This window comes from Takifugu rubripes, chromosome 1, assembly GCF_901000725.2.
Source record: "Takifugu rubripes chromosome 1, fTakRub1.2, whole genome shotgun sequence".
In the NCBI taxonomy this organism is placed as follows: Eukaryota; Metazoa; Chordata; class Actinopteri; order Tetraodontiformes; family Tetraodontidae; genus Takifugu; species Takifugu rubripes.
The window spans coordinates 22,934,926-22,954,927 of NC_042285.1; the positions used below are offsets into that span (position 1 = coordinate 22,934,926).

Below are 20,002 nucleotides of genomic sequence, written 5' to 3' on the forward strand. Positions count from 1 at the left end.
ATATATATATATATGTGTGTGTGTGTGTGTGTGTGTGTGTGTGTGTGTGTGTGTGTGTGTATATATATATATGTATGTGTGTGAGTGTGAGTGTGAGTGTGTGTGTCATACATGTGAGACCTTATACATTTCAACAATAAAACTAAATAATTCTGGATTGACTTTAACTGTTTCTGACAGTGTTATTATAGAACCAGAGGCTCTTTTTTAGATTTAGCTCGAGATATTGGGACCTGATTTCGATGTTTTCTTCTTCCATCTTCATTGGGTATTTTAAGCGGCGGAGTAATTTGATTTTACATTTGGCCTACATAGTCCACATAACCCTCAAACGCCCTAAATCTAATCACAACAAATCAAATTTATGGCTTTCAAGGCTGTGTCTGAGAGTGAAAACAATGTCACGTAACAGAAGATGCCTTGAATATTAACAGTTCTTTATTATATCAAACAATAAAAGTTGTGCTATAAGCATTTTTTTCACCACATAAATAGCCCACACAGCGCTGGAACTACTGAATATGGTCATGTTTATGTACAAAAGTGTTTATGAGAGTAACCTTGAGGTATCATAATCCTTCAGAAATGTTCTTGACTGTATCTTCTATTACACAAATTCCTGTGGTGTTTCATCCTGAACACAGTCCAGGCATTAATTGATGCCAATATCTTGGTAGGAAACATGATGTATCTATCTTTTTTTTCATCAAGACAAGATGAGAGAAGCAATTATGATTGTTTTTAGCATCTTTGACTGTTGCCACCGTGACAACCACAGCAAAAAAGCAACAGGTGAGGAGCCGCAGACGTGACTGCTGGTAGCGCGTCTCCATCAACATTCAGATTCCAACAGAGCGACTTGATTTCATGAATTACTGAACATCAAAACTCACTTTTTAGAAAGCTGTAATTGCCACTGCAGCCTGTTTTCTATAGAAGGACTTGGGATAATGATGATGCTCATCTGCCCAGACACCAAAAACAAAAGCCTTTAAATCACATTGAAAATACAAGCACACCGTAAATTTGCAACATATTTTTGCCTTTTTTTCTGGAACGCGGGTTGTTTTTAAACATGTGCTCCACTTAACTAGAGTGGCTCCTGTTAGAAAAATGGGGAGTAGCCCTCGGCGGCCGCCCGGATTGTGGTTGAGAAAACCTGAAATGCATCCAAGACAATTTTGCAATGCTCCAGACAAAATGTCCTTTTTGGTCCCGCAGGCATACGTTATCCGCATGTGACAGCAGCGGTTATGTAAGTTTGCTCGCCGGCAGCAGGGGGAGACAAAAGATGAACCCCGCGGGTCCTGATCAAACTTTTTCTTTCCGAAACTTTGCTGCGCTAACTTGCAACAATTAATAGCAGTGTCAGTTTATCCATAAATAATGTCACACGCTGACAGAACCCATTTCATTTAAACAAATGTGCCAGTGTCTTATTAGTGAGTGCAGATAATTCTGAGTGTTTTATTAATAATGTTTTCTAGAATACAGATTCTGTAGGTCCATCCTCATCAGAATGCCACTTATCAGCAGGCCTCAGCGGGGGAATTTAAATTAAAGGCCAAAACACTGTTTCTGTAATCACAGCAGGATTACAGAAATTAAAAAAAACAACAAACTGCGACAAATATAATGTGGATGGGCGCACGTGGACGGATGCACGTGTGCACCAGTGCAATAGGAAAAGACTGCAGGGTGGTTGGGTGTGGGTAGAAGGAAGAAAGGCTGGAGAAAAAAAAAAGAGAAAGATAAATCAGAATTTACCTGACACAAAGGATCCATTAATACAGCTCTGGCCGTTTCTCACGCAGTCTGACAGCATCACAGGCCTGGATGATGAAAGTAGTGGGGGAGAGTTACCTGCAGGTCTTCAAATGTTTTCCCTTTTTGTGTCTCAAGCACTGATTCCCATTTGCGTCACAGTAGGTATATGAGTCTTCTTACCTGTTCGATCATAATCAAAACAGTTATGGGTCTATTATCTAGTGTTTGGACGCAGGTGTGGGTCAAATCAATGCAAACTTTGTGGTAACACTATCCTGTGTTGGACATCCCAGGTACAGTCATCTCAGGCACGGCAGTGTCTTGATTTTGTCTCCAGCTGCGAGATGGCAAACTTCCAATCTACAGGAAATGTTGACAGCAGCTGGAAATCTGACGCATTTTGACTGTGCGGTCCTCTCACAGGTGGAGGGAGAAGGCAGCATTCAGATGTGGCGCCGTCACGCAGCTACAAAGTCAATCAAACGCTGCAGCTTTTTTTAATCACAGTGAAGTGGCAGGTCACAGAGACATTCCAGACACGTACCTGACCTTCAGGAATGTCCACAGTGCCCTCTACTGGAGACAGGGAGACCCACAAGCACGCCTCAACCTGGCTGAAGACAAAAAAGACTCCAGCTCAGAACAGTTTTCATCATTAATAAATGAACAAAAGTATATTGCTGCCTGTAGTGTCACACGCCACTGGTGCAGGGTGGGCTGAAGGGGTGAATGTTGTGGAGAACTGTGAATATTTCAAGAGGAAAAAATGATTCATTCAATAGGGGATATTCCATCAAAAGGAAAATGTCTCAGCAGCCAATTCTGCTTGCTTATAGTGTCTGCAAAGATGCTAATGGGAAAGAATTGTTGGCAGGTATTGAATGTTTGAAGGTTGTTGAATGCTAAGCCTCAACTGCTTTAATGTGGTTAAAATCCACGTGTGGGTTTAATATATTCGCATGTGCTTTATCAAAGGTTTGGGCAGAATCTGTGATCGTTCCAGTTAAGTAACCAGCTGACTGATCAGAATGGAAGGTGAAGGTTGCAGGAACATGTGATGAGACATGATAAGTCCATTTTGATGCAGGAGGTGTCTGACAACAGCATATAGCAGAATCTCACAGCTCCAGTTCGTACTTTCATCTTAGATGTACAGGAAATGCTAAATTACAATTTTATGGTAATGATGCAGTCACACCGTGTTTCTTCATTATGGGTGTGAGAGCCCCGCCGTCCTCCATGCAACCACAGTCCTGCTGTGCCAGGCTGATGAATATGGCCGAGGAGTCATTTGGACCATCTAACCTGCTGCATAAATCAAGGAGCTCTTATGCCCCACATTTCCCAGGCTTCCCTCATCTCCTTGGCCATTTTGTTCTCCAGCAAATCATTACTGGTTACTCAAGAAAATGATCATATTCCCATATCAGCCTCATCAAATGGACATTCCCCCCACCTACAGAGTTCAGTAGAAGTCTTCTAGAACGTTTGTTATACACTTTCATGTTTGTTTGCTTTTCACACAAATTAAATGAAATTTAGACTCGATGAGAAAATTTGCAGTCAAAACGCACATTAACATATTTTGTTGTGCTACCATGTTAGCTACTGCTAGCCGCATGTATTCATGTTCAGCGCAGTACGAATGTTTTTTGTTACTCAGTTTCACTAAATTGTATCTTCAAACACACTGAAATGATTAGAAACGAACAACTGGGTTATTTACGAGGTCTCACGCTGTATATTTACCATTGTTCTGTTGACGTTTCTTGTTTCTGAACAAACAAACGAAGCCGGCTGGAACCTGCGACATCAATGACCGACCATTCCCCTAATTATCAATTAAACATCTTAATTGCACGACACATTTTAACTTTACCTTCATCGACAGCAACAAAACTACATTTACATATTAGTAGAAAGGAAAGCGATAATGTATAGGAGATATCCTAGATGTCTTTGACTTTAATTGCATTGATATTGATTGCTAACAAATCAGTGATGCTTTCAAAATTGTTGAAATTATTTACCTAGATTTAAGCACCTTTACCCTAATATTTGTGTTTTTGCTGCAAAAAAAATCCTGTTACAAAACAAATTTTTAGTTTAAAAGTTTTTAGTTTTTTCCCTAAACCATTCATTCAGAAAATATACATCTTGCCAAACATCCAAGAAACAATGCTAGAGAAAATTTCCCTAAACTCACAAAAAAAAACTAATTGCATTTTCATTTTAAACCATCTTGCATTTGATGTATTAATTTATTCCGTGATTAACTAATTACTGGAGTATTTTCGGACCCCTAATCAAGATATGAATTGATCTTGAGGGGATTAAATACAGTGCGTTTAAAGTTCCATGAGATTTTTGGACTTATAGTACAATGAAAGAACATGTCAACAGCCTCTTTTTTGTTTATTTGTCTGGTAAGAAAAAATACAATGCCCAAGAACAGAGACAGGTTTTGTCTGACTGAGACTGAGACAACTGTAGCTGCTGGGGACAGCATAGATTTTTAATATTACTGCCTCAGTCCCACTGTATTGCAGATGAATTCTGAATAAACTGACAGGTTCCTTTACAGTGTCTTTGTGATTAATGTTGTGCCGTTTTCAAATCTTTGACGCAGCTTCAAACACAAAGGGCTGATGTAATCAAGGGCCAGATCCAATGTTGAAACAGAAACCTTCCCACAATCCTGTGCGGACAGCACAAATCGGATCAGAACGGATCAGTCCATCTTCATTCCTGATGCGTTCCTGCAGTAAAGGAGGCGTAATAACGCAGATTTGGAGGCGATTATGTCTTCATCAGCCGCCAGATCTTTGTGATGTTCTTCTGGTTGCTGCAGTAACTGCAGCCTTGCGTCACTCGTGCTCCTGGGGTCACTGTGAGGTTCTGCTTGCTTTACGGGAAGCTCAGACTTTGTTGGCCGTGCTGCTGCGTCGGTTCCAGTTCACTCAAAGTCTTCTGTGTGTGATGGACGGGAAGTCTCTGTCGACTCGTTGAGATCCCCAAGGGGCCGATGGAGCCGGCGACACTCTGCACATGAACTGTAAAGTGTAACAGACACACTGCCCAGTTTCTAATAACAACTATGAAATGTCCTCTGTGATTAATTAGTGAAATGTGCAGTTTTTCCACTGGTTGACAGTCCCTGTGTTCTTTTTAACAACATTTTTTTCCGTTAAAGCAGAGAGAAACGTCTCAGTAGCCACACAGAGTTTAATCTGCAGCAGATACACCAGGAAACATCCACAACCTTTTTATTTCTCTCATTTTATTTTTTACCTTGGCTTCAATTAATGGTAAGCCCAGAGACACGTGCGCTAGAATGAAGCCTGACATCAATCCTGTTTGTTTAATTTCAGTCGAAGATAACCAGCGGCGGCTTTGATTTGTTTTGCTTTCCAATAAAGTCAAGTCCATTTATAATCAAGATCACCAGCCGGCAAATTTGCACAAATTGAATTTTCACGTTGCATCAGGGTGAAGTTCAGACTTTGTCACAATCAGGGCAGAAAGTGGAGAGGGGAAGGATAAAATGCAAATCTCTCACACAAAACCGGTGAAAAAAATGATATGGTGCTTTGAATAAATATCCCATTATTACAATAAACAATTAACTCGTTGACTAAACTCAGATCATTTGCCTGTTTTTCTGGGAACTTACACACTCCAGTGGGTCGTTCTCGCCAACTTGTTTTGTTGCTCGGCTCCAGTTCAGAGGTGATGTTACATGGACAACAACTTCTTGAGTGCTTTCAGACTTGAAGTCCCTCCGGACGGTCAGACACATGAACATGCTGCTGGTTTGGCTCTTCTGAGGAAAACAGTGAAGCGTCGGGTGCCACCGTTTAAAGAAGGGTCATTGTTTTTTAATGAAGGCATCAAAGTGGAGCCACCAGTGTTTTCTGTTGGCGACTGTGTCACAGAGGCAGCAGAATAAGATGGAATTTTAAAATCAAATAGACGCTTTGATCTAATCAGAAGATTTCCCCTCCCTTTTTAAAATAAATAAATAAATAAATTATTGGAGATTGAGGCTACTATGGATGTGCTGTGATGATCTTCCTGAATCTGACGCCTCCTGACAGCATATAAAGTAGTTTAAAGGAGCTCCTGCAGCCGCAGTGCAGAAAGAACATTCATCCACAAGCAACATGCATTATACATATACAGTATATATATATTTTTTTTTTCTTGTTTTAATTTTTTTTTTCGATTGCTTGATCCTGCAAAGCAAATTACACCAATTGTTTTTGCAATTGTGGTATTTTAACACATCGAATCACATTTAGTAACATACAAAACAAATAAATAAAACCTGAAGGAAATCTCTGGGTTTCAGCTATAGTTCGTGTTAAATCCTGGGAGTTGGAGCCGGAGGAGAGCAGCAGGTTCATGAACGTTCAAAGGTGGAACTAAAGCCTTGGCTCAGAGGCTCAACTGCGCTGAACCTTCATGACAGTCTCCAAGCACCGACACAGAGTCCACACTCAAAATCAGATGGAAGGTGCCACCATGTCAACCACTGTGTGTTTAATGATGCTGGGTGGGCTTTTCTACAGTATCAGTCATAACTGTTGAGCTAATAAGTGCTATCTTTGTAGCTTACAAAACATTGAGTTTGGGTTCAGCAGAGGTTTTAGAAGCATTATTACTTAATATTTTGAGTCTAAAAATGTGCCATGATTTATTAAAAAACTACAAGTGCAATAAAAACCTTCGGATTCATGCTTTAAGACACATTTGCCAGTGTGCTGGTGCTTTATCAAAGTCAGAGAAAGAAAAAAAAAAGTTGATGGTACACTTCGGTAAGAATTCAGCTGAGTGAACAAAAACAGCACTTTTAACGCCTCACGGGGGAAGTTGGAGAGGCAGCTGATGCTATTTAATGTTTCAAAGCACAGTTTAGTAAAACATTAGCATTCACAAGCACTGCAGTGTGCTCCAATTTTCTTTTATCTGACGGATTTGAGCAGCGTGAGATGTCAGCTCCTGGTGTCAGGCTCAATGACCTCATTAGTCTGCCTGAACCTGAGTGACTGGACATCAAAATTGGACAATAGATAAGTGTGAACACACGAGGCCTCGCTAGTTAAACCTGTTAACAGCAGAACGCTGGAGAGATCCTAAACACTGGTGGAGAAACAGTTGTCCTCACGCTTCATGTCCAAAAAGCTGTCCTGACCACATTTGCCACAGAAAGTCTGTGTAAGCCCTGCAAACATTTGAACTGCTTCACATCGTGGGGACATGAGCACATTATTCTGAACTGGGATCAGTCTCTGCAAACATTTCTGCCCAGGCTTTTAATCCAGGCAATGTTAGCTTCCCAGTTAGACAGGCTGATCCACTGTGTGGTTTTAACTGCACGTGCGGCGCTGGTGAAAGACACAATCAATCTCTGATATTGACTAGATCTCCCTGAGGCGTCCTGCAGGACGGAGGGTGTGGAACACTTTCCAACAATAAAGCCTTTGTAATGTCAGAAGAGACGCAGCCAGTCTGAAAGTTTTAGTGGTACGCTGGCTACAACCACTACAGCCTTTTTCCTGCACAGAAGCTTAGCGGCCGGTTTAGCTTTAAAAAGAAAAAGAAAAAAGAAGGGTGCTAAGATCGGAGGCAGAGCCTGAAGGTCTCTCACACACATGCTCAGTACATTTCCCATCATGCTGCAGTGTGATTAACAACAAACAGTGTGATCAAAAACTCTTTTAATTCAAATTATGCTCATGACTATTATCCCAACCTAGAACAAAAAAAACTCAGAAGTGTTGCAAATAAATATTTTTTTAAAACAACAGAAAGCCAACACAGTAGCTAAAACTTTAAGTCGACGCACTCTTTTGATTTATTATTCTTTCTTCCAGTGACACACAAGGTGCTATTCTTCCTCCTCCAGCCCGCTAACTATACTACCCACAGAGAAGCAGAGGGGAGGGAACGACCAATCTTTTAGCGTGTGGTGTTTGCTAAATATTGGCATTTAGACAAGCTCCAACCCCACTGTGAGCACTTTCCTGAAAACATTTGCAAGTCTCGCCACTCTGCTGCGAGAGTCTATTTAATCTGGTGTATTTTAGCACCGACCTCTACGTGAATACTGTGGATTTGAGTATTCCCCTCAGAATCTGCGCCTTTTATTTGAGGGCCCTTTTGATTATAATGGAAAAATGACTGCAGTGATGAGCGTTCAAGGGCTTTAAAAATAAATGTTAATGTGATGTTTTCATTAAGGTGGAACTGTTCTTTCTGTGATTACAATGCACAAAGTATCTGCTGTTGCTCCTCACATTCCCTCCCCCCCCACCTAAGTACACAATTTAATAACCCAACATTACTTGATTACGACGCGAGTCTCTTCGGGAGAGGGTTAATTTCTGAGGCCAGCTCTGGAGCTTAATCAGAGCACTCTGCAAATAATCTCGAGCTGGCGTCTGGTGATTTTTACTTCTCCTCCACCACAAAGTTTCAGCTCTAACAAAGGTGTCCTTGACAAACAGGTCGTCTTATTATTATTTCATACTATATTACATCCAGCCAATTATCAGACAGTGCTCTCCGCATTAATTTTACAGCTCAGTAACGTTAATACAAAACAATATAAACCTCTGGCACTTCTCAAGGTGAATCAACGTGTTATTAGCATCTCCCCGATGTTGCCGTCACCTGTATGATGGATGGAGGCTTGAGGGCAAACATAAAAATAAAAATCTCTCATTTAAATCACTCCATGAATGTCCCGTATCTTCACTTCTGACACCTTATATACAGTAACTCAGAGCCGGTGCTGGTGGCTCTCTTCGTTTGGCGATTGGTACGTGGACGGCGGCGCGGCGGCGAACTAGAGTATGATTTGGTTTTTGAAGCCTCGGTTGAGGTCTTTGTGTGGGAGGACGATTGAGTTGAGAATTACCACCTCGGACGGGATGTTGACGTTGCAACCTGGGGGAACACAAAAAACACACGGCTGTGTTTGGCAGGTGATGTGCTGTACATTTCAATTACTTTAATCTGCCCGTTCCCTCCCTGACCCTTCACCAATCAATAAATCCTCATCAAAACAAGCAAAAATGAATGAGCGGTTGGCTCTCATATACCGAGGATGGTGATCGAGGGTGTGAGTTTTCCGTCTCTGAAGAGGGTCTCGCTGTCGATTTTTGCGTACGGGTCATTGGGGTTCGGGTCACTCGGGGTTCCCTCCACTCTGGCCCACTTTCCGATGGTGCTGTCCCAACCCACGATGCTGTTCAAAACACAGGAATGATCCTGGAAAAACATTGGCAGGGCAGATAAAGAGGCAGTAAACATAGTTATGGATTTATATACAGGTCTGATATGAAGTTTGGACAAATCAGATTAAAACGGGTCGGGTTTATTCAGGAGCGACGCTCGTCAAACAAATTGTCTTTGTAGGCCAAATGAAAATGAAAATCAATAAGTCATCCCAACCCAAACCCTGTTTGGAGACATCCAGTGGCCACAGAAGAAGTGTGATGAAATTATTTTGGCCTCCGAATCATTAAAAATAACATTTTCTGGGAGGCAATGAGATTCCTGGTCCAACAGAACCGATTCAAGATAACATCCATTGAGGTCTGATGAAGTGCGTGATAACACTACTAATGAATCCTTCATGTCACTGGCAGCAAATGACTGAACAGATACACTGAGACATGAGCTGGTCTGCCTGTTCCTGTCTGGTCTCACCTGTAGAGTAGCACCGTGGAGGATAATGGACTCTCGCACTCTGACCCCAGCACCAATGGTCACACCGGTCCCGATGGACACATTGGGACCCAACTGAAATAAGGCAGAGCAAATAGATACTTTCATTTTTCAGTAGAGGGAAGTATATCATCTGTATCCATGAATCAATGATGCGTACCACAGCCGTGGGATCGATGTTGGCCGTAGGATGAATGTAGACGTTACCTAAAAATAAAAGACTTTAGCATCTGGTAAAAAGAGCAAAGCTCCTTAAGCAAAACGACACTAACCACATATTTTTGGGCCTCCCTCCTCATTTGTGGCGAGTCTCTCTGCGTGACTTGTGTGGTACTGGTTGAGATACAGCCGACTGGCATAAATGGCAGAGCTGAGAAGAAGATAAAGTCGCACATTCACGTACGGATGAATGTCGGGTGGAGATTTACGTGGCTTCAACGCCACAGCTCATGTGTTCGGTGGGAAAACGAATTCTGGGTGGCTGTACATCGCAGGACTTTGTAATTTCACAGTTTGTTCCCCATGTCAGACCGGCGTCAAATCCTGGTTTATATTTGTTTTTGGTTCCCAGGCTCTGGGTCACCCGTGTGCCGAAAAAAAAACCCCCAAATGTCCCATCCTGTGGGGTTTGACAGCATTTACGATGATGTGCACTCACCCCGCTGATTTAATCTGGCTCCAGAAGCTGAGGGTTTTATAGACATAGAGTTTCCCCTGTCCTGCCAGGGCAGTGAAAACGTCCTGCTCCAGCCTGATGGCCTCCGCTCGGTGCCAACCGTTGCTCGGCTCCTCCCTGCAAAAGACAAATCAGACGTTTATGACAAAGAATTATAAACCCAGACCGGGGTTCTCTCTTACTAAATTAAAATCTTGTGCAGAAAGTTTTAAAGAAAGCCAACAGAAGGTTAAACAGAACATAATTAAAGTTATTGCTGTCACTACCTCCACCCATATTTTAAAGAAGCTGTCAAAAAAATATATATATCAGGAAAATTCCCAGAAGAAGGTGCCTGAAAGTGCCTGAAGTGAACAGATGGATGGCTCCTGTGTACAGCGCCGAGTCTAAAGGGGCTTGAGGTTAGTAACAAACTCTTTTGAACGATTGGAGCCTTCACCTTGATGACCTGATAACCTGATCAAATATAGGTCTGCAGATGTTGTATGATAGTTGGAACATTTCTAAAATAATCACTATGAACCTTCCAAACTTGGTGGCATCAGCCTCTGAAACGCCTGTATAAAAGCCAAAAAAGGAAATGAAAAGGAATTATCACATGTATGCCTGATAATACTGGGAAAGTGATGTGAGTGAGGTCAATTAAAATTCATGGTTGATACTAACCAACTTTGACCAAAGCTGATTACCTACTTGTGATTGAAAACTTATGTGGAAGAGCCTACGTACTCCATACTAATCAGGGTTTTTGGCACGGTACATTGTGAGAGCCCTGAGATGAAACAGAGCGTTAAATATTGATTAAAAGAATATATTAAAGCACTGCGCCCATAATCAGAGCTTTACCAAAAGGAAGGTTGCAGTTTGAGGCGAGGGAGTCCCGCAGGGATTGTGCAAGAACCCCTCCCGCTGCCGGCTTTGATGAGCTCCACAATTCCGCTGATTCAGTAGCTTGCTAGATTTAAGCGCATCTGATGTTAGCAGGTGAATTGTTTGACCTTTCACAACAGTTTTCAAGTACCCCCTGGGTGCAGCCGTTGGATCCGTGAGTTAGACCGCAGCGATTGTTTGGAAGCACAAACAGCGAACTATTACAGAATTCTAAAAAAGTGAGCGCGGTGCGGAGTAGCGTCCTAACCGACACGGGGAGGTCAGTGAAGCTCTGCTTCAGAGACCACTGTGAACTCCAGGAACTATCCGACACTCACACAGACAAGAGAACAACTGAACTACCTTTCTAGAACACTGAACCCATCCTCACACTCTTCAGTTTTCACTTATTGACGTAAGCGTACCGATAGTCCCAAGCACATTTCTGACTGTTTCCTTCTCATTTTTGTATTTTACTCATGTACGTGTTTGTGGGGGTCCATTACCTGGTACCTAAAATGTGTCATGTGTTCACTGGTCACACCGTGTAAAACAGAAAAGGAGTGGAAAAAGGATCCTTTAAAACTGAGCCAGAACTCTTATCCGCTGAGTTAAAAAGCTTCTGGAGGGGGGGTTGTCTACCTGTGCACAGGTTTACAGTCTTTCTACAACTACATGTTTGCAAGCAATTGCACAAGGTGTATCTACTCATCCAACATCCCAATCAGTAAACAAGCTTTGTCTCAAGGTTAATTAAGAATGTTTGCCATTTCTTTCACCAGCAAAGGCTCACGGATCGCTCCAGCGTCTTTTTAAAAGCCAAAATTTTTTTTTAAAAAAAAGCATCAGTAGAGAAAGAAATCGTGCTGTTTGCAGAACCTGTGGATGCACAATGTGGCAAAAACTGACAGGCAACACATCACACCATACACTGAGTGCTCTAGAACTACACCGTGTGGCTCAAATGCACTAACTTACCCATCGAATGGATAACTGATGATTGTGTAAGGAAACAGAAATCATGGAGTGGGGGGGGGGGGACAAATGAAGACAGCCAAATCAAATTAAAACATGGTATTTACATGCATTTCCAAGCACAGATCCCAACCCACAAAACAAAAAAAAGCTGTAACTCACAGCAACATGTCCTGCTGGTTCTTCTGGAAAACAGCGCCGATGTGCTGAAAGATGTCCGGGGTGAAGAGGTAGATGCCGCAGTTGATGATGTCACTCACAAACGTGCTCGGCTTTTCCACATAATGCAGGACCTTAAAAAAGACAGGAAGTGAAACGGATCATGAGTTTGAGTGAAAACAAGCAGTTTTTCCATCGGCCTTTCAATACCTCGTGTGTTTCCTCGTTTTCAACGATACAGCCATAATTCATGGATTGTTTTCTGTTGGACTGAAAAGACAAAATAGTTAACTGTAAGCTGGGCTACCAACACTCTGGCATAAAACAAAACCTATTTTACTACGTTTGAGGATCCAGCAGACCACAAGAATAAATAATAAACTCACTGTTGTCCCAAGGATGACAAAACTGTTTGGTTCTCCGTGGTCTTTCTGGAATCTGAGCATATCTGTGAGCGGGAATGCTGAGCAGACATCAGCATTCATAATGAAGAATGCCTCGGGACCCCCAGCCACAATCTGGTCCCTGAAGTGATAAATGCCCCCTGCGGTGCCCAGAGCCGAATACTCCTGCAGGTATCTGCAGAAGAACGCACACAACTAAGGTTTGGGAATCAAAAGTGAGGATCAAAACGCCAGAATATATTGATGGAGGTGTCATTTAAATAAATCATGATTACAATATCAACATTAAATGGTGCTTAGGTGGAAAACACTACAGTTTACCTGATGGAAATTTTAAACTCTTGCTGCACATTTAGGAGGAATTTGTTCAGTTCTTCATTTGGTTGGTAAAAGCCAACGAGCAAAATCTCCTTCATATTTGGTACCTTGTAAAACAAAGGTTTAGATTCACCTGTGTAAGTTTTTTTATTTAATATTATTTAATTAAAAGGAAGAAACAGATTCAGACAATTTTACAAGGCAGGCAAAGCAAGGCCAAAACTAACAGAAAACCCAGGGGAACAAGGAACTCGTTCTAGGAAGAAAATGACCATCTTACAAGTCACATAATCAAAGTCTTGTAAAGCAAATAAATTATAAAGCATTTTTATGATCGGGCTAGATTAGTTGCTCGTGCAGTGCTGCAGAAATACAGATGCAGTAAATCACCTTGACACACGCTTCGATGTGGTGCTGCAGCATTGGCACCCCGGCTACAGGAAACAAGGGTTTGGGAACTTCGAACGAGAGCGGCCTGAATCTTGTTCCTGCACAACAATATGAGGATTAGGAGTATTACTTATATTCCCTAAAATGTATGCTCTTGACTTTAGTAAAAGCAGCAGGTGATTTTTTTTTCAACAGAACCCATCTAAGCAAGCAAAACCCACAGTAAAGCTTCCTTGTTTTTAGTTTAATATGATCATATGGATGGTTTTAATAGTCACCACACGACCCACGAATTGTCCCATGAAACGTTTATTTGGTTTTAAATTGTAATCTCATTCAATTGAAAGCACTTGTTTCAATGAAAGGAGAAAATAATCCAGTGACTGCAAATTAGTCTAAAACTATTAAGGACTCCACGATCTAGTTATCACTTAAATAATGTCATTTAGTTCGCGGCTTCATTAGGGCCACGTCAGTAGATGACCAGGCTCAGCTGTTCTCCTGCTAGCTTTAGCAGCCTAGCTTCGGTCAGACCAAACACAGCCTGGTGAGAAAACACAAAAAAGAAGCGTGCATTTCTTACCCTTCTGTGGGCCTCCGATTAAAATAACTGCCTTCAACATCTTGAGTAAGTTGCGAGTTGTCTACAATCTGGAAACAGTTTTCAGAATGCTGTTTACTCAACTCTTCCACAAACACTTCCGTGATTCACGTCCTGTTGACGTCATCGTCACACGCGTAGCGTCATGACGTAGGAACGATGAGTCCCTGCTGGACTCAAGGAATTATCTCGTTATTTAATATTTCTGGAAGTCTGCTTCCACTACAGACCATGTGCTATACATTCCATATACTCTATCTGCTATTCAAGTCCATAAATAGTGCTACTTATTTAAATTAGCACTTTTTTGGAACATTTGTATATAAGCACAGAACACTTGAAGAATTACAACAAAGTATCATTTCTGTCTCTTATTTTGGGGGTTATATTTGCATAAAAAACCTATTCTGGGCGACTATCTAGTTATTATTCATATTTACTGTAGCGGCACAGGGCAAAGCCTGAGTATGCTTTTACCTGCTTGTTCTGAGTATATTTTTTCCATTTATGGCTAAATTTGACAATAATTACATATTTAATAGTGCAAGGCTGCAGCTTAAAGGAGAATTACATTAGCTGCACAATAAGTGAGAAAATCTTCTTTTAAACCAGCCAACTGTAACAAAAACTCATTTTATTAACTGTACTACGACGGGTCATGATGTCGACAGCAAATAAAGGAGTGGTGCACCTTTGATAAAACAGAATGGGACTATTATTCGCATTAACCTAGTGGATATGGCGAGGAAGTTAGTCTAGAGTTGCTCATTTCTACAATAAATGAACGTTTGACCCGCCATTTATTTGAAATTGTGTTTGAAGGTACATTTCAACGATTTAGTGACAGGTATTTAACTCACAAACCGGTGATAATCCAACAGGTTGCTTGTGCGCTGCTTTCTTATTTTCTTCTCAGTAAGTAGGTTATGCTCATATCTCTATGCAGCAATGGGGGAAAATAACCCAGCCATTTTAAACATTCAACAAGACAACAAATAAAACACAGTTCTAATGAAGCTCTTTACTTTTATTTTCACCTCATTAAAACATAACCTGAAGTAAAACCGTCTCCCACGTGAAACTCATGCAAATCAAATGCGAGACTGCATCAAATGAGGCAGGTTTTAGTGAGAGAATCCCCAGGAGAGGAGGTGTTGTGGTTGGAAGGGATCTGAAGAGCGCTCCCTTGTTTTCTAAAGAGATAAACTGTTCATCCTCAGCGCCACCTTCTCAAAGATATGACAAAAACAAGCCAGAGGACGTTTCACATGTGCACAGGCAGAAAAATGTTTATTATAGTATATAATATATAGTACATAAATCCTTTCATCTCCTGGTATAAATAGCCCTGCAATGCATTAAAAAAAATCTGTTGGTGCACTTTTCTTATAAACACTCTCGGGTTTGTACCGCAGCATCTCTATTTCCACAAGAGAAGGAAAAGTGAGTGATGATTCTTTGAACCGTATCTCCGTCTTTGTCCAATCTGTATGGCTGCTCAGTATGGCTATTCAACAACTGGCTTTGCATTCATCCATCACCTTGTTTCATATCTTTTGATGATTTTCTTTGGTTCTTCATTGATCAAATCAAAGTGCACTTTGATTCCAATGCACAGTAAATGTATTGATGCCTTTAGCGGGTCAAAATGGGCAATTCTGCAAATGAATACAGAAATAATTCCATTTCTAATACAATGGGAGAACCCCGATGCAGATCCATTCATTACAGTTCACAGTAAGGGGGATTTGAGATATTGGAATTCGATTCTAGAGGAAAAAAATTAACCCATCCCATCCATCTTCCGCCGCTTATTACCTCAAAATGAACCAAACAATCAAAAAATAATTATATCAAAAATGTGTGGGGTTTTTTTGGAAAGAAAAACAACACACTAAACAACCAGCATAACAATCCATTGGTTTTAAAGGCATGTGCCTTGAAAATGTTCAGTCCTGCAGAAAATGTACCTTTCAAAATAAAAGGGCTCCATAATGTTCAGAGTCGCAGTTTTCAATGCAAGAATCTAAAGTACCGGTAGCACTACAAAAATCTACAACAAAGGTTATCTACTCTCTGTCACAGAAATTGGTTTTTCATAGCAAAGTTAGCACAGCACGTTGCAGAGGAGAGCGGGGCTCAAATATCCAGCAACACCTAATGCCACTGTGCAGAAACAGATGTAGGAGGTTCCCAGCTCTTCACATTGCGCTGATATTGCACCACAGTCCTCTAGAGCCGTCTCTTTCCAGCTGCACTATCTCCTTTTATAGTTGTCTTTCCGTTTCCGGACCTCTTCCAACACCCTCGCCCTGAACTGGGTCCAATCCTCGTCCTGGAACTGCTGGAGGCCCAGGGCCAGATGGAGCTCTGCAGAGTGGATGCGCAGGAAAGGATTGTACTGCTTCTCTTCCCCAATGGTGGAAGGACTCTGAAAACAGACCCACTGTCAAAACCACGGCTGAACTGAAATAAAGATGCGCACATCTTTCACTGGGCCTGTTTGGAGGTCTGGATAACAAACGATTCTTGTCAACTTCTGCAGCGTTTGTGCATCCCTGCGCTTATCAAACTTCATCTCAACGTCATCACTCACAGCTCTCAGAGGGAACCATTCATTCCCTCCACTAAGCCAATTTAAATAGTTGATGGATGTTCTGGTGGATGCATGTTGTTGTGTATGAATGTCCCACATCCAAACATGGAAACAGAATGAGAGACTGCTGACAGCTGATGTGGCGCTGTAGACAAATCCATGTTACTATGAAATGAATGATGACATCCATTTATCTATTTCTGTTTCAGAATTCTGCTATTGTGTACGCTTGATCATTGTCATGGCTCAGCTAAGCACTGAAATTAAAAAGCTATTTCTTATTACAATGGTATCTAAACCACCAGAACTGATGTGATTTACAGATATTGTGCTCAAGGAAAATATGTTAACAATCCCTCCGTTCTGGTTCTGAGGTTTTATAGGAAAAACTTTTTGCATTATAAATAATTTCATATGATTACTTACAAAACTTTAATTACTGTACAGTAAACGATGCATAGGGCTCACTTTTATCACCAGTGGCCCCATTGGCTCAAACATAAAAACAGGATTGTTGCTGCTCACTTGGTTTAGTTCATTATTGAATGGACCTTATTCAGGACAGGTTCAGGAAAACCATGACACGCACAAAACAGAAAATAAATAAACAAAAAAGGACACACTAATCACTGCCCACCCGCACTGTAGGCAGGTTCTGGACAACTGGAACCCAGCTTGACATTGTGAACAAAAGAAGCGGAACAAAGTGTCATTCTCACTGTGCACAACTTCTGGCCTCGCTGCAGCAGCACCCACTGATACTTGTTTTCCCTGACAGTGTTGTGGGGCTCGACCTCAGCAGCAAAGAGAAGGTTGTCCTCTGCATACTCGTGACCTGAGGGACAGCCAGCCAACAGACAGAAAACAATTACACCCATACCCATAGCAGCATTGGAAACATCCCCATTCACTCCTGAAAAACACCTTTATGTGTGTTCTTGCATAGCTGTGGCTACAACACTACACACCAAATTACAAAGACCGAGCAGAGTTTCCTACCAGGCCACAAGAGAGTGTCCTCGCTGAGGGAGGAGACTGTGTCTAGCGACGACAGCATGGTCGTGGCACTGCCTTCAAACATCCTCCCTGACAACAAAAGGAGCTTGGCATTACTGAAGCAAGTCTGACATGTCAAAACATTTCAGAAAGTACTGTAGGTACCCTCTGTAGAAAAACAACTCCGTATTTCAGAGTGTGAAAGCCATTTACTGCTGAAATAAAAGGCAAAGTTCATGACGGCACAGATCGGATGCACAAAGGAGCAACAGTTCAGAGCAACATCACTCCTATATGAATGTTTTTATTGTTTCGTAACCTACCACATCCTGAAAGGAACACCAGGTCACCAGAGAAGAGGCTGGAGGGGGATCCTATCGTGCTCCCATCCAGGAGGTAGATCATGTGACCCACCGTGTGTCCAGGAGTGAACAGAGACTTAAAGTGCATGCGGCCAAATATAATCGAGTCCCCGTGGGAGAGAGGGCTGGGAACAGAGAGGATATAAACTGTCAGAAGGACAAAGTGTGAGTTATTGAGTGTGTCGCATGGTACAATCATACATAAAGACCCTTTCAAATGAACTTGTCAGAATTATTAGTTTTATGGCATCAAACACACAGTGAGGGACAGGATTCGGTAGTTAAAGTGCATTTCTCTTTTGTAAAACACAGGTTTTGTCAAGCTGTGCTTCCTGCCAAGTGATCTAGGTGCACCACAAAATAAATTTGCGTTCAACTCTGCAGATGTGGTCTCACTGTGAGGGGCCGACAGCGGTGAGCAGAAAGTCTCCTCACTCTGCTCTTTGTACTGTGTGAGGCAGCACTTACTGTGTGAGGCCAGGAATGTTATCAGTTGCACTTCCATAAACTCTGCACGAGCTGTGAAGCCTTTTCAGCTCTTTATTTCCACCACTGTGATCCCTTCGGAAAACCACAATGACAGAAAAATGGTATTTGTTTTTGGTCTTTATCCTCACTAAAGCAGGCACATTTTGGGTCATGCAGGATTTTCAGTCCTTTTACATATACAGAAGAACATTTTGTTTAATCAGACTTTTGTTGTCTATTACAAATTCTGGAATGGGAACCAAATAAAGCCTCATATTAAAATATAAAGGTTTAAGGAGTACAACTTACCAGTGCTTGTGTGTACATAGTATAGCTTCTAAAACCACCCCCTCCTCCGTAATCATTGCCTAAATAACAAAAAGTGAAGATATCACATGAGCTGCAAGACAACCCAATTCAAAGCCATTGGCATTAAGTAGCTTTTTCAATTTTTGAAAGATCTAATTAATAGACATTCACCTGAACTCTCTCAGGGTCTGCAGGGTCTACAACAACAGCTACACTTGAGGCTGTATCAATTACTAGATAGCTGTAGTTGTCAGACAGCACTGAGATGGGAATTATTTTAATACCTGGGAAGAGACAAACAAAACCATATAAAGTAGATGAAGATAATAGTGCCATTGTTATGTAATCATAAATATTTCGATTTTCTGGTTTGACAATACAATACCATCTACTGTCACTTTGATAGCAGTGATAATGCAGTTATGATTTAAGAAAAAACTAGTAGAAGCAGCAAATATCCAAAAACTAAAATGGTTTCAGCAGTAAATAGTAAATAAATAAATAAATAAAAGCTGCAGACCATTCAACTTCAAGGGTTGAGCTGTGGAATGTCCAGCAGGGTAAAGTTCTCTGGCCTTTTTCATTTGTCTTTTGTAGTACATATAGCCCAGTCTCGTTTTGGTGTAGAGTGCATACCTAGAACACAGCTTAGACATTTAATCATCATTATAACTCATTATTAATAACACAAACATCGTGTTCAGGTCTTGTTTACTACCGCCTATAATGGTTGTCACAATGCAAACTACTAGCTCATAATTATTCTACATTTAATACAATGTATATTAGTGGTTTAATGTTAAAAAGAAAAACGTGTTTATCCTACTTGTAGGATAAAAGGAATAACTTTTCCACCTTGCATTTGAAACGTACAATTTCGGTAGGACTGTTGTGATAGCCTGCAGCAAGCTCTGCTAACAACAGTCACAACAAAGGTTTTGTTTAAAGAAAAGCCAAAAACTTACGCGATTCGAAACAATGGCTTCTCACTGCGTGCCATTATTTTACTCAATAATCTGCCGAACACTTGCCCCGAACGTCTGTACCGAACACATAAATATACGATGGATAAGAAGGATGCAGAGGCAGCTAATGTCACCATCCAGTCAGGAAGCGCCATAGCCGCTGGAGGTAATGACGTCAGAGGACGTCGACATCCGGACGTCCCTTGAAAACGGAAGTGAAAAGAAAAAAGCTTCCTGGAAAAATCAATTTAATAAAAGTTCATTTACTACACAAGCGAAGCAGGTGCCTCTTATAGGGGAATATAAATATATATCTTATAGGGGACAACAATTAATTAATTAAATTATTAACTAATTTATTTCGTTTGTTTCAACTACCGTCTTATCCCGTTCAATCCCTGACACTTGCTAT

The 20,002-nt window shown here is 41.3% G+C and overlaps 2 protein-coding genes and 1 long non-coding RNA gene across 4 annotated transcripts; all 3 read right to left on the minus strand.

The window, feature by feature from the left end:
* Positions 1-419: 419 nt before the first annotated feature.
* LOC115252878 (uncharacterized) lies at positions 420-3,626 on the minus strand. The gene is made up of 4 exons (XR_003891165.1): positions 3,517-3,626; positions 2,312-2,381; positions 1,864-2,233; positions 420-1,728 (listed from the first exon to the last, which is right to left on the minus strand). It is a non-coding gene; the product is annotated as an uncharacterized lncRNA (long non-coding RNA).
* A 3,844-nt stretch (positions 3,627-7,470) lies between these two features.
* Positions 7,471-14,027, minus strand: gmppaa (GDP-mannose pyrophosphorylase Aa). 2 transcript variants are annotated; one of them, XM_011611660.2, is made up of 13 exons: positions 13,877-14,027; positions 13,294-13,391; positions 12,907-13,010; positions 12,568-12,760; positions 12,392-12,451; positions 12,185-12,315; positions 12,026-12,040; positions 10,160-10,294; positions 9,774-9,871; positions 9,662-9,708; positions 9,484-9,576; positions 8,874-9,042; positions 7,471-8,718 (listed from the first exon to the last, which is right to left on the minus strand). In XM_011611660.2, exons 1-13 carry the CDS (start codon positions 13,914-13,916, stop codon positions 8,618-8,620), a joined length of 1,284 nt encoding a protein of 427 aa, XP_011609962.2. In that variant the 5' UTR covers positions 13,917-14,027; the 3' UTR covers positions 7,471-8,617. The 2 variants fall into 2 exon arrangements, with proteins under 2 accessions (XP_011609962.2, XP_003962103.2); XM_003962054.3 differs by lacking the exon at positions 12,026-12,040.
* A 1,129-nt stretch (positions 14,028-15,156) lies between these two features.
* pnkd (PNKD metallo-beta-lactamase domain containing) lies at positions 15,157-19,783 on the minus strand. The gene is made up of 9 exons (XM_003962077.3): positions 19,591-19,783; positions 19,146-19,261; positions 18,797-18,909; positions 18,626-18,684; positions 18,317-18,409; positions 17,810-17,973; positions 17,490-17,576; positions 17,210-17,325; positions 15,157-16,325 (listed from the first exon to the last, which is right to left on the minus strand). The coding sequence occupies exons 1-9, from the start codon at positions 19,743-19,745 to the stop codon at positions 16,152-16,154; spliced, it is 1,077 nt and encodes a 358-aa protein (XP_003962126.1). The 5' UTR covers positions 19,746-19,783; the 3' UTR covers positions 15,157-16,151.
* Positions 19,784-20,002: the final 219 nt, after the last annotated feature.